At 36.7% G+C, this 12,587-nt stretch overlaps 2 protein-coding genes across 8 annotated transcripts in view; one reads left to right on the forward strand and one right to left on the reverse strand.

Moving 5' to 3' along the window:
- LOC125224894 overlaps nucleotides 1-12,587 on the reverse strand; it is a 206,470-nt gene that overhangs the window by 71,163 nt on the left and 122,720 nt on the right. The window lies entirely within an intron of this gene.
- Nucleotides 439-3,827, forward strand: LOC125224895 (putative uncharacterized protein DDB_G0271974). The gene is made up of 2 exons (XM_048128402.1): nucleotides 439-877; nucleotides 3,732-3,827. Exons 1-2 carry the CDS (start codon nucleotides 704-706, stop codon nucleotides 3,771-3,773), a joined length of 216 nt encoding a protein of 71 aa, XP_047984359.1. The 5' UTR covers nucleotides 439-703; the 3' UTR covers nucleotides 3,774-3,827.

Below are 12,587 nucleotides of genomic sequence, written 5' to 3' on the forward strand. Positions count from 1 at the left end.
TAACTTCGTTTAGCGCAGCTGAAATTTGACGCTTTCCGGGTGGAGGACAGATATAGTATATTGTGCAACAAGGGAGGTAAGGGGGATTTTGTCGACGAGTGTTAATAACTCGCGACAGCCGCAGGCTGGAGAGAGTTATAGACACGAGTTTATAAAATCCTTACCTCCTGAGTTACACACAATATATTTCATCACATTTGAGAGGAAAACACAGAGAAAAAAAATCATAAGGCAAAACCTTCAATTAATTACGGTGTTGTACTGCCCGTTGCTATGGCAACGCGATCAAGCGCAAATCGAGATGGCCGTCACAATTTCCTGTCAGATTGCAAATTATGTTGTCGCCCTGGCAATCCTGGCATTGATGGCGCCACCACGACGATGATACCGTGACGTACATCCGCAACTGTCAAACCCGACGTTATAAGAGGGCAAGCACGAGGCAGTAACGGGCACTTGCCGTCTAGCAGCCACGAACTACGGAGCTACAAACCTGTTCAGTGTACTATATTGGTGATTTAAGTATAACGTATCTAATCTGTTGTCATATCATTCACGGGTGTATTAAGTATAATGTGGTCCGCACATTATACTTAATACAATCAGTCTATATCTTGTATTGATGTTTTGGATTAATAAATAAATGTATAAATGTTGTCTTGGTGTTTATTTCATCAGAAGTGAAGAGTAACAGCACCACGCCATGCCACGCCATCGGAAAAAGTCGAGGCGCCACGCAAAGAAACGTGACACTAGCTCAAGCTCGTCAGTATCGAGCACATCGTCTAGCTCGTCATCGGACTCGGCAACTTCAAGCTCCAGCAGTGAACATGCCTCAAGAAAAAGAAGGAAACGTGGCCGTAAGAGATCGCCAACTGTGAGTCAAAACGTTGTCCTGTCATCAGTTATTCCCGAATATGACCCTCTGGTAGACGATATAGACATGTGGTTAAATGTGGTTCAAGCTAACGCGAGTGCATTCGGTTGGTCGGATAATATGGTTAAATACCAAGCGTTGCAAAAATTACGTAATTCTGCTAAAACGTAGTTAGATTCTCTTCAGAAAAACGAAACTCGGTGGACGTCATGGAAATGGCGTCAATGGCGTAAAACGTTGTCGGACACTTTCCAAACGAAACGGTGCATGTTCAATTTGCTCAAACAGTTAGTCGACACAAAGCCCTTGCCTAATCAGTCTCTTTACGAGTTTTTCTTTCAAAAAAAGGGTAAAATTGATAGATTGCTGCTAAGATTTAGTGAGAGGGATATCAATTCAATTATTGTTGGTTCAATTGGCGATAGCAATATAAGTACGGCAGTTGAGGCAGGTAACTTTAGATACTGTGAAGATTTAGCTGCATTTTTGCATGGTAGGACGTACACTGCGACTGATAAGCCCCCTATTCAAAAGACTCATTCGTATACTAAGCCAGCGTATGGAAACAATGGTTCAACAAGCCATAATAATGACGATAGGTCGGACTCTGCCGTCAAAACTGAGACACCTTCTAGCAGTCGAAATCAGTTAAATAACCAGGGTTGTTATCGATGTGGCGAAATGGGACATAAAAGAAATACGTGTATGGTGAAAGATACTATCCGTTGTACTTTATGTAGTAAAATTGGTCATATAGAAGCTGCGTGCAAATCTAAATTAAAGCCTAAACCTGAGAAAGAAGTTGAAGTTTAAATATAATCTATTGAAGTCTCACGCAAGATGAAAGTTTTATAAAAGGTAAATTTAAATGATACAGAGTGTGATGCGTTTTTTTTTTAATTGGTTTTCTTTTTATATTATATTGTGGTATGTTTTCACTGTTAGCAGCAGACCTAATACATCGTTATAAATTACAACCATTCAAAATAAAACCTATTAGTTTAAGGGTTTAGACATGACGTTCCTTTCGTAGTTACCGAAGCAGTTGCGGCTAACAACGTATTTACAACCATATGTTGTTGACCATGTTAAATGGGTCTAATTTTCTAATATGTAGAACGAAATTTCAAGAAGCACAAAAGCATCATCACACGTTTGATCCGGCAGAAGTCTTAAGCATAAAAAAACGTAGTCATTAATTCGAGTGCAGATTTATCTAGCGAGCATAAAGCTAATAGTAAACAATATTTTCTCAAAGTACCCTCAGTGTAAATGGCAAGATTTGACTAGTCTAAGTAAAACATCTTGTGTGTAATTATTAATAAAACTGACGTCAAATAAGCCGATCTAAAAGAAAAGTTTACTGATTAATACAATGCAGTGCTTGAAATTTTGACCCTAAATTGCAGATTAATTTCTATACAGATGCTATTCAGTACCTATTATGATGATTTTGACTGAAAATGGGGAACGGCTAGTTCATTTTTATAGCCTACAAACGACAAAAGATGAAAAGACATTTCACTCCGTTAAATTATTAGAATTATTTAGCAATTATTTAGCAATCGTATAACGATTCTGTCATTATTTAACGGTTATTCAATTTAAAATCACTACAGACTGTTTGCGTTAAATAAATTTAAATATGTATACGTTCATTAAACAAAAATAGTGCCACGTATAAGTAAATCGGTTTGTTCGACGTAACGCCATAGGGTGAGCTGTCAATGGATAGTAACGAAACTTATTCCGTACCTAATATGTAACTGAAGATGACTGGTTATTGTCAGTTACTGTACAAGACTCTCTATTTGTATTGTTGTCAGGGGAGGCCGAGTCTAATAAACGGACATTTAATGAATATAAAGTGTTAGGTAATAAAGGTTTTTCCATCGTCCGCTTTTAATACTCAAAACATAACAGTAAACATATATTTATTTCATTGACCATATAAAATAGGTACAAAGTAAACTAAAGTAATAAGAAATAAAGTAAATTACTGGATTCCTTCATTTTGTATTCATCTCTGCAGTTAAAAACATTAAAATTACATTTGTAATTTGCGAGCTAACGAAGATTTATAAGACTTTTGGTAACCCAGAACGACTGATTGTGACGCGGGTAGCGCATTTACTTCAAAGTTATTTAGAGTATTGCAACGCTAGGCATATAAGACGTCATATTATCGCGACAGCCGTACCTCGCTCGAACGGCCGAGACAGAGTATATTAATGGGATATGCATATACCTAGTATCCAGCAAAGCAGGTGATAGCACTGTCAACAAAACAGCCGCAGTACCTAATGAGGTGTTTTTCGGATACAGGATTCGAGTGATGCAATTGTTGACGATAATTAAAAAAATCCTATCGATGTCACAGCATTAAGGAATGATGGAAAAGGTATGATGGAACGGCTTGCGTAGAAAATATGTAACCAAGGATTCATATATGTAGAGGAGTAACCGGATGTTGTCGATGAAAGGTATTTATTTATGATATATAAAACTTAATTATGCGATTAATTTATGTCGTTGTGAAAGACTGTTTCAGTAAAACATATTATATTCAATTACATTGCATAATACATTTGCAAAATTTATTATAAAAGACCTAATGCTAAAGCTTTGAACATTCCATGAGCTATGAATTGTGAGATAATATGCAGTAGAAATCTGTGATGAACACTATTGCATATTGTATTTGGTGATACACGACTAGGGTAATTATGACATTACCTAGTTTAAACCAAGATACTTTCAAACATTTCATATGCTATGGAATAATGGAACTGAATGCTATTATATTATTCTTATCGTTGACATACGTTATAACTATGTGTATTTATGTTCACAGCTTCCGCATCAGGTCCTAACGAGTTCCAGGAGTAACTCGTGACGCAGGACGGCCGGATGTTGTCGCCCTGGCAATCCTGGCATTGATGGCGCCACCACGACGATGATACCGTGACGTACATCCGCAACTGTCAAACCCGACGTTATAAGAGGGCAAGCACGAGGCAGTAACGGGCACTTGCCGTCTAGCAGCCACGAACTACGGAGCTACAAACCTGTTCAGTGTACTATATTGGTGATTTAAGTATAACGTATCTAATCTGTTGTCATATCATTCACGGGTGTATTAAGTATAATGTGGTCCGCACATTATACTTAATACAATCAGTCTATATCTTGTATTGATGGTTGGATTAATAAATAAATGTATAAATGTTGTCTTGGTGTTTATTTCAATTATAACGAATTATCTACGTGAAATTTACAAAATAAATGTAAAATACACTGAAATAATTGTAAAACAAATAAAATGCATTTTTCATACCGTATAAATTTTTTTTTAGCTTAATAGTCAAACTGTAATAGTTGTGCAAAAAAACCCTTGGCTGATTGAAACATCCTTTGCCTGCTTTGTACGGATTGTATTAATTTTTAAAACCAAATCCATTACTCCCTTGGGAATAAAATAGTACATTATTCTTCAGTGGACGTAGACGCAATGAGATCTTTAAACAGCAAATGTGATGAAATAGTACATTACGATACAAGTGCGTAAAAAAGGAAGTTCGAAACGAGTGGCGATAATATATTGATTTAGACTAACACGATTTGCACTCATAATTTTAGAACAAAACGGGACTTAATCGCGTAAACACTTACATTTATATTAGGCCCGACGTTTCGAACATCACATTATGTTCGTGGTCACGGGTAGACTGGCGAGGAATTGCATCAACATCTTCTAGCCGCGCGAGTTTCTCGAACTACCCGCACTTGTTCTTGATTATTCACTTTTGCGCTAGGGTTGTCACTTTGCCTACACACAACACTCACGACATCAGCCGGTGTGTCCCTCGGTGTTTTTTCACGCTTACATAAATGCAATATAAATGTAAGTGTTTACGCGATTAAGTCCCGTTTTGTTCTAAAATTATGAGTGGCGATAAATTAAAACACGACCGAAGGGAGTGTTTTAAATCGACACGAGTTACGAATTTCCTTTTCGCACGTGTATCGTACGACGTTTTTCAGTACAGATGAGCCTCCGAAGTTTCGACCTGGCATATAATGAACCACTTCTCGCACTAGTGCGTAAAAAAAACACCATCTGTACTGAAAAAGGATTTTCACGCCAGTGATAGTGAATCGGCACTACTCGTATAAATATTTTCTTACTGTATTTTAAATCATTATCGGTCAGTTCCAAAAAAGCGGACTCGCTAAGCAATAAACAGCCACGTCACCGACAATGAACATTGCAAATGGACTGTAATCACATTTGAGGTCGGTGCTCGGAATTAATTTGACAGGATTTGTTGATTGCTACGCCGTTATGCGGTTTAGATGACAACAGGAATAGTCGTTATTAGAAAATGTATGTCTCATTGAGTACCTAATTGAAAATTAAAAAATGTAACAGGTAAAAGCAACAAGTAATTAATCAATTTATAAATTAAAATAGATACCATATAATGACAGAAAAGCGAGCCGGGAATCTAACGCGGACCTTCAGCTTATGCGTCTTACTATTGGCCACGCCACCAGTGGACTTGATCGCTTTTTCTTTACTTTATGGCATCTATGTATTTCAATTAAGAATTTTCATATAGCAGTGGGACCGCTTAAAATACAATTCTATTCGTTCTCTAGTTAAATGAACCAGACGTTAATTCATTTCAAACAGGTTCATTCTTTTTAACCATCTAAAAAAACTACGATTGCACTCCTTCGGAAACCTCGCAAACATATAAAACTGTCATTTACCGCGATAAAACTTCCGTTTTCAATTATAAAAATAAAAGACAAACGCTGTCACACTAATTGTCCGTGGCTCAGTAATTAGTGAAGACATTCAAGGACGGAATCACCCACAATAGGTCCGGATGTTCGCTCCATCACCGCTTCCTTCATGATTTTATCGAAATACTTTCGACTTTCTTCTCACTCTCACTAACGTATTTACTAACTCGTTAGAACAGGACGGGTGATTTTATAATCACAATGTTAAGCAGGTGGTTAATTTAATAGGAACGATTTGACACAATTGAACGTGAAATGAATCGATTCGGCATCGATTGAAATTGTGAATTTCCGCTGGACATTTAATTAAAACTGTTCGAGCCTTGTTCGCCGTGTTTATTAATTCAGGCCGTGGTTGTTCGCGGCTTTTTTGGTGGAATTGTTTAGAATTTTTTTACAGAATTTACTTTTCAAATTAGTTTAATAGGTCGTGTATTTTTCATGACTGCGTTCAGTTTTTAAATCAGCCAACCTGAATATTTTTTGTGAGTGTTTTTTGACTACGTAGCTTAATAATATTTAAATATTTGGAAGAATATTATTCTACTAGTATGAAAATATGTCAGTATGACTAAATAATACGTAAAATAAAACGGAAAAAAACTTATTCTAAAGACGGTCAAACGAAAATTTAAAATTACCTAACTTAGAGGGTGCGTACATGGGCTACTTTTCGAAGCAACTTTTTTGTCGCGACCATGGCCTAATATGAAAGTGCGCACACGAGGCGACGCAACTTTTCATACAAATACGAAAGTCGCCGAGCAACTGTGTCCACAGTTGGCGCGCACCCTTACTAAGTTAAGAGAGGGCTTAATACTTATCCCATTGTTTTAGGTCGCGGTGGAGGTGCAGTCGCTATCATCAGATATATCAGACCGGGCAAAGTGTTTACAAATATCGGAACACACATGTTAGAGCCCACACGCCGCGGTCCCGGGTTCGAATCCTGGTAAGGGCATTTATTTATGTGAAGAGCACAGATATTTGTTCCTGAGTATGGATGTTTGCTATGTATATGTCGCAGTAAGATAGATAAAACCGTTATATAGTTATAACCCTAGGAATATAATTATACGTCGTAACATAGTTAAACGAAAGCGATTAATTGCTATCTTACTAGGAATATAACTATAATACGTTACTAGTTTAGTCAAATAGTTATATGACTGGATTCAGTCTAGTGAAATGATTGTAGGCAGGAGTGCGGCGGTGCGGCAGAGGTATAGTTATAACCCTAGGGATATAATTATATGCCGTAACATAGCTAAACAAAAGCGATTCTTAACCATCTTACTAGGAATATAATTATAATACGGTAGGTACTCGTTTAGTTACATAATTATATCACTGGATTAAACTTAGTCTAGGGATATAATTATAATACGTCTCTAAGTGGTACTGGAACCGGGAGTCCCGGTTCTTTATAGTTCTATACCAAAAAAAATCAAAAGGAACCCTTATGTCGCGACTCTGTCCGTCCGTCTGTGTGTTTAGAGAGAATAAGCAAATTAGATTGGAAATAATTAACAAATTCTTGCCCTAAACAATTCTTCACTGTGGTTTGTTTGTTTAACGCATATAATTATATCCCTAGGGTTATAACTATACCTCCGCCGCACCGCCACACTCCTGTCTACAATCATTTCACTAAACTGAATCCAGTCATATAACTATTTGACTAAACTAGTAACGTATTATAGTTATATTCCTAGTAAGATAGCAATAAATCGCTTTCGTTTAACTATGTTACGACATATAATTATATCCCTAGGGTTATAACTATATGACGGCTTTATCTATCTTACTGCGACATATACATATAAGTATTTGTATATCGTTATCTGAGTACCCGTAACCGTAGGCCTCAGGCAATCTGTGTAAGAATGTCCTACATATAATATTTATTAATTTTTTGTAACAGGCAAAATAATTCATAAATTGCTGATTTTGGTCGTCATCGAAACCGATGAGGAGGCATGAGGCATCATGTGCCTATGAACATTTTGCCCTCTCCGATATATATCAGATGGCGAATCTCCACTCCCAAAGTACAGTACATACTCGTAGGTAAGTCATACGAGTATATTGCTAGAATTAAGACGCTCATAGACTCAGAACATCTCATAACTTAATAAAATAAGTTATCACACTCGCATTCCCGCCAATAGTGGCACTAACTAAAGCTAGACCTACACTTGGTCCCGAGGCTCGCAACTTCCACGCAGTTATACCAAGTTTATGCGGTAACTATGTTTTATCAGCCTCTTCCTTCCAACTTTGAAGACTTTCTACAAATATTTTACTTTCAAACTCCGATATTTGTGTAATCTGTTAATAAAAAAATGGTTGTTGGCTAAGAACTAACTTTTTATCCTTTGTTTACGGCGATTTTTAAAGTGGGTATTATATTAAAATAGCTACTTTAAAACTCGTCATTTGAAAGCTATAAATAAGGATCTAAAATAACGATTATTTTTAAAGATTTCTGTTTTAATTTTGTGAATATCATGGGTAAATAATGATTACAATTGTTACGGATTACGGAGCCATATTCTGATGGTGAAAACGGGATATGACTTTGATCTGTTTTTTTTTTTTAAGAATGGAATATGATCTAACAAATCTTCAACCTCGAAATAAATAGCCAAAAATCAATAAGTTAATAATATGTCCCCCGTGTGGTGACGGGTTAAGAATTTCACCACCCCCTTTCTTCCTGTGGGTGTCGTAGAAGGCGACTATGGGATATGGGTTAAATTGTGGCGTAGGCGAGAGGCTGGCAACCTGTCACTGCAATGTCACAGTTTCGTTATCTTTCGACCCCTTATTTGCCAAGAGTGGCACTGAAGCTTTAGTAGTTTCATGTGTTCTGCCTACCCCTTTATGGGATACAGGCGTGATTGTATGTAGTATGTTGTTATGTTAATAATATGTAGCGATTTATCTTATAATAAGTAAGTATGTAACCACTTATCTCATACTTATCAATACGGAAATTGAAACACGTGTGTCGTTCAATGGCAGAAGAGACCTTAAGAGATGTATATATGTCTTCTACGCTAGATATTGATTCACTTTTTAATAATAATAGTTCACTTTTTACTTACACTTTTTCTAATTAATTATATCATTCAATACCTTCACCACACGTTTCGATCTCCACTTTACGTACCTGAAATCAAAAGAAACAAATATAAATTAAATGGTTAAAATATTCAAAGCGAAATCTGAAATGGCATTGTTAAAATGATTATGTGCTCCCGACTCCGATAACGGAGTTTCCGGGATAATAACCCTGAAATTGACTTAAAGGGCTAATAAATTACATTGTAGATAAATTTATTTTTACCTAATGAAAATGATGTTTCTACAAGAAATATTCTAGTTTAAAAATATGATCATCCTAAGGGACTTGTGTACTCTTCTTATTGTTAATAATAATATAGATCAATACAGTGGAATGGAACCTCTTTATTACAAATCTCAAGGGAAACGCTAAGAACTTAGGAAAATGGTTTCTGTTTGTCTCGCAAACCTGAACATTTCATGATGCATGAAAAAATCGTGTTCGAATGTTAATAATACAAAGCAGAAATTAAGTTGTACTCGTCTTATTGTATTTTTGTATGGAAACTACTTCAAGCGATCGGAAAAACATTCATCAAGTTATGAAAAAAGTATGAAAATGTTGTAAGTGATAAACTGAAATAGATATCATACACTAAAGAAAAAGCGATCAAGCCCACTGGTGGCCAAGCCGGGAATCGAACCCGGGTCTCCAGCTAACGCGGCTGACGTGCTAAACCGTTACACCACCTCGACCGCGGAGGGACCCGTCGAAATTTCTCTAGTGTATTGTTATCTCTGAAGGTTAGGCGCCTTTGACCAAGTCTAAGGGCGAGCAATTGGTTCTTGCACTTCCTATATGAATACTTTTGCAGGATTACGATATAGCGAGAGAGATGGTGCTGCCATCTATCGATGTTGTAAGTGGTTTAACATATTTTTTTCGTTTTTAACCCAAGTAGGATCTGTGCGTTTATTACGCTCAGAGTGACATATCCTTTAATCCTGTGTGATATAGGTATTATTGACGAATTGACGAAACCGGCTATATAAATAAATCGGGCCTTAACTCTCACACAATTATAATTTTCCTCCAAAATACTCCAGTATTACGTACGTAAATAATGTAACAGAGCTTCAATTATTCGTCCCCGATCCTGAGCGAGCGAGATCTCTTTGATGTTATACTCGCTATAACAAAAGGGATAGTTGTGCGCCTTTGGCGAATACGCACTTTGTGGTGCAAGGGAGGAGATGTTCGCTGCTTTTGTTGGATAAATTGGGTTAATCAGCAGAATTTTCTAGTATCTACATTTAGTAGATAATATGATATTTTGAAATTCCATACTTTGTGTTCTGGGAGTTATATCATATATCTTGTTAACAACGATACATAATTAATAAACAACGAAATATGCAGTCTTACAATTGGGATGATCTTGGGAGATGAAGTGCAAACATTTACAATACCCACTGAAATAAAACAATTTCAATGTCAAATTGTAAAAGTATGACTGAGTATAATGTAGATCTTAATACATGCAATACGATCGTGTCAATATCTTTCACTAAGTTATTAAAACATACCTATTTATATAATTTTGCCCTCGGCTTCGCTCGCGTTAAAGAGACAAAAAGTAGCCTATGTCACTCTCCATCCCTCCAACTATCTCTACTTAAAAAATCACGTCAATTCGTCATTCGTTTCGCCGTGCAAGGCGGACAAACAAACAGACACACACTTTCCCATTTATAATATTAGTATGGATTCAGCACATAACAGTAAAAAGTGCAGACAAGAAGGTCTACCTAGTACGCTGGCAGATGTGACAGAACATTAGTTTAGCCTCTACATATTTATCACAATTTAGATGTAAAATATGGCTAGCAAAACATGCACAAGACCTTACATCAATTCAAAAACATTTACTTCGATTCGACTTTGTAAAAGTGAGTACCTCTATTATATTTAATAAACTAATAAAAAGTCAGTGTATTTGGGCCACTGTGATAGTGATTAAGTGCCTGATTTCAGCGGGATACACGCGCCGTCAAAGAGATTGCGAAGAATGGGTATAGCCCCGGGCAAATCTCTAAGCATTGCACTTTGATTTGACGTATGTATTTATATACTATACGGGTTCCAAATAATATATCTTACATATTTTATTAGTAATCTCACGAGGATGCTTTCATCTAATATGGTAAAAATATACAAAATAGATAAAAAAAACAGTATCTTATTTTTAAAACAAAACAAACTTCCAAATGTTTTCAAATACACTCACCTATTAAGTACAAAGTTACAAACTATCAATATCAGTAATACTATCACATACGAACCAATAAAACGGAAAACTTGCAATAATACTTAGAGCTGAGAGTTCTAAGCAGATTCACGACCATACGTAAGGCGGTCGCCTGACATGTGATTTATTCCTTTATCTCTGAACAGACCGGATTCTACCGTGAGATAACTCAGCATTGGTAGCATATTATAACACTTTAAATTCTCGTGTTTTGGACACATATTCCTAGATCAGTTATTAAAACATTCAATAACACATTAAAAAATAAAAACACTTATACTAAAACCTTACAAAATATGAACACTAATGTTAAAAACTTAATATAAATACAAAAATTGGCTTAAATCCTCGCCGGCAGGTAAGGTGCCCAGAAGGCTAGCCGCATTGCCCCGCTGGATAGCAATGCTGATCCGCTGAGCGAAATATTGGCCAGCCCTCTGGTCACTAGACGCCTCTATGAGGCGCTTGGACAGCTCCTAGTTTCGGCCAGCTTGCACTGCCGTGGTGGTATTGTATGACAAAAAGTCCTTAAGCAAAGGACCTTTAATCCAAAATTACAACAGAATTTTTGATAGTCTTCTTGCACATAAAGGACTATTAAGACATAGAACACAGCCATTTTCATAAATACTGATTGATTTTTACAAGCAGAAAAGAGCCAATGACTTCAGCCGCTAATTAGTATTGGCGTCAAAAAAAAGTAAAAACCTGAACTTAATAATTAGGTTACCGTGAAAATGTCAACGAAGTTAATTTAGCTAAAATATACCCATTTAAAGGATGAATCACGATAGGTCAGATAGGAGATTCCGTGGCTTCGTTTTCTATGGAAAACATTACGTGATCTACGATCAGCCGTCATAGAAACTTTACCCTGACTTTGACCTGAAAATTACCCTGTCCCGTCCCGGTTTAATCTAAGTCATCCGTTTCATATTACCTAGGTACGTGCTTTCACCTTCCTTTTATAATTTTTCCTCCAGCTTAGACAGGTTTTATTACGTTCCCTGCACACGTTCTCGGTTTCATATCTTTTTCTGTACAAAATCGCTAACACGTTATAGCGATCCATGCATGAATATCAAATTGCCGCAATGCGTATAACGTAGCTCTGGCAGACACATAATTATACTAAACCGCACGGCCCTTAAATGAGTACCTGTGCTAGCAATTGTGTTCGAGGCAGAAGACAAAAGGAATATACAGGGTGGACGCTAGAACGGGCCATTTCAAAACCTATATTATATGGGTAATTAGGTACACAATTACGCATTTTATTGCAACTCTCAACTATTTCCCGTGACTCTTCCATGCGAGTTATTAAACTAGAAACAAGTTTATTTGTTTCATAATACGATAAAATTACCTTTGAGAAGTTTTCTGCAGTTCAGCTATGCAGAGGGTTTCAGCACTATTGAATGTAGTGAGTGCTGCCCGCATACTAGGTGTACCAAATATAACAAGAAGTAAGAGTGGAACTCCATTCAAGGGCAGACTCAGTGACTGTCAAGTGTCAAGAC

This window comes from Leguminivora glycinivorella, chromosome 3, assembly GCF_023078275.1.
Source record: "Leguminivora glycinivorella isolate SPB_JAAS2020 chromosome 3, LegGlyc_1.1, whole genome shotgun sequence".
In the NCBI taxonomy this organism is placed as follows: domain Eukaryota; kingdom Metazoa; phylum Arthropoda; class Insecta; order Lepidoptera; family Tortricidae; genus Leguminivora; species Leguminivora glycinivorella.

Bases quoted from the DNA above. Each gene is read 5' to 3' on its own strand.
- LOC125224895 (XM_048128402.1), top strand. From the start codon at position 704: ATGCCACGCCATCGGAAAAAGTCGAGGCGCCACGCAAAGAAACGTGAC. The intron at 878-3,731 runs GTGAGTCAAAAC...TTATGTTCACAG, and splicing joins GCCGTAAGAGATCGCCAACT to CTTCCGCATCAGGTCCTAAC.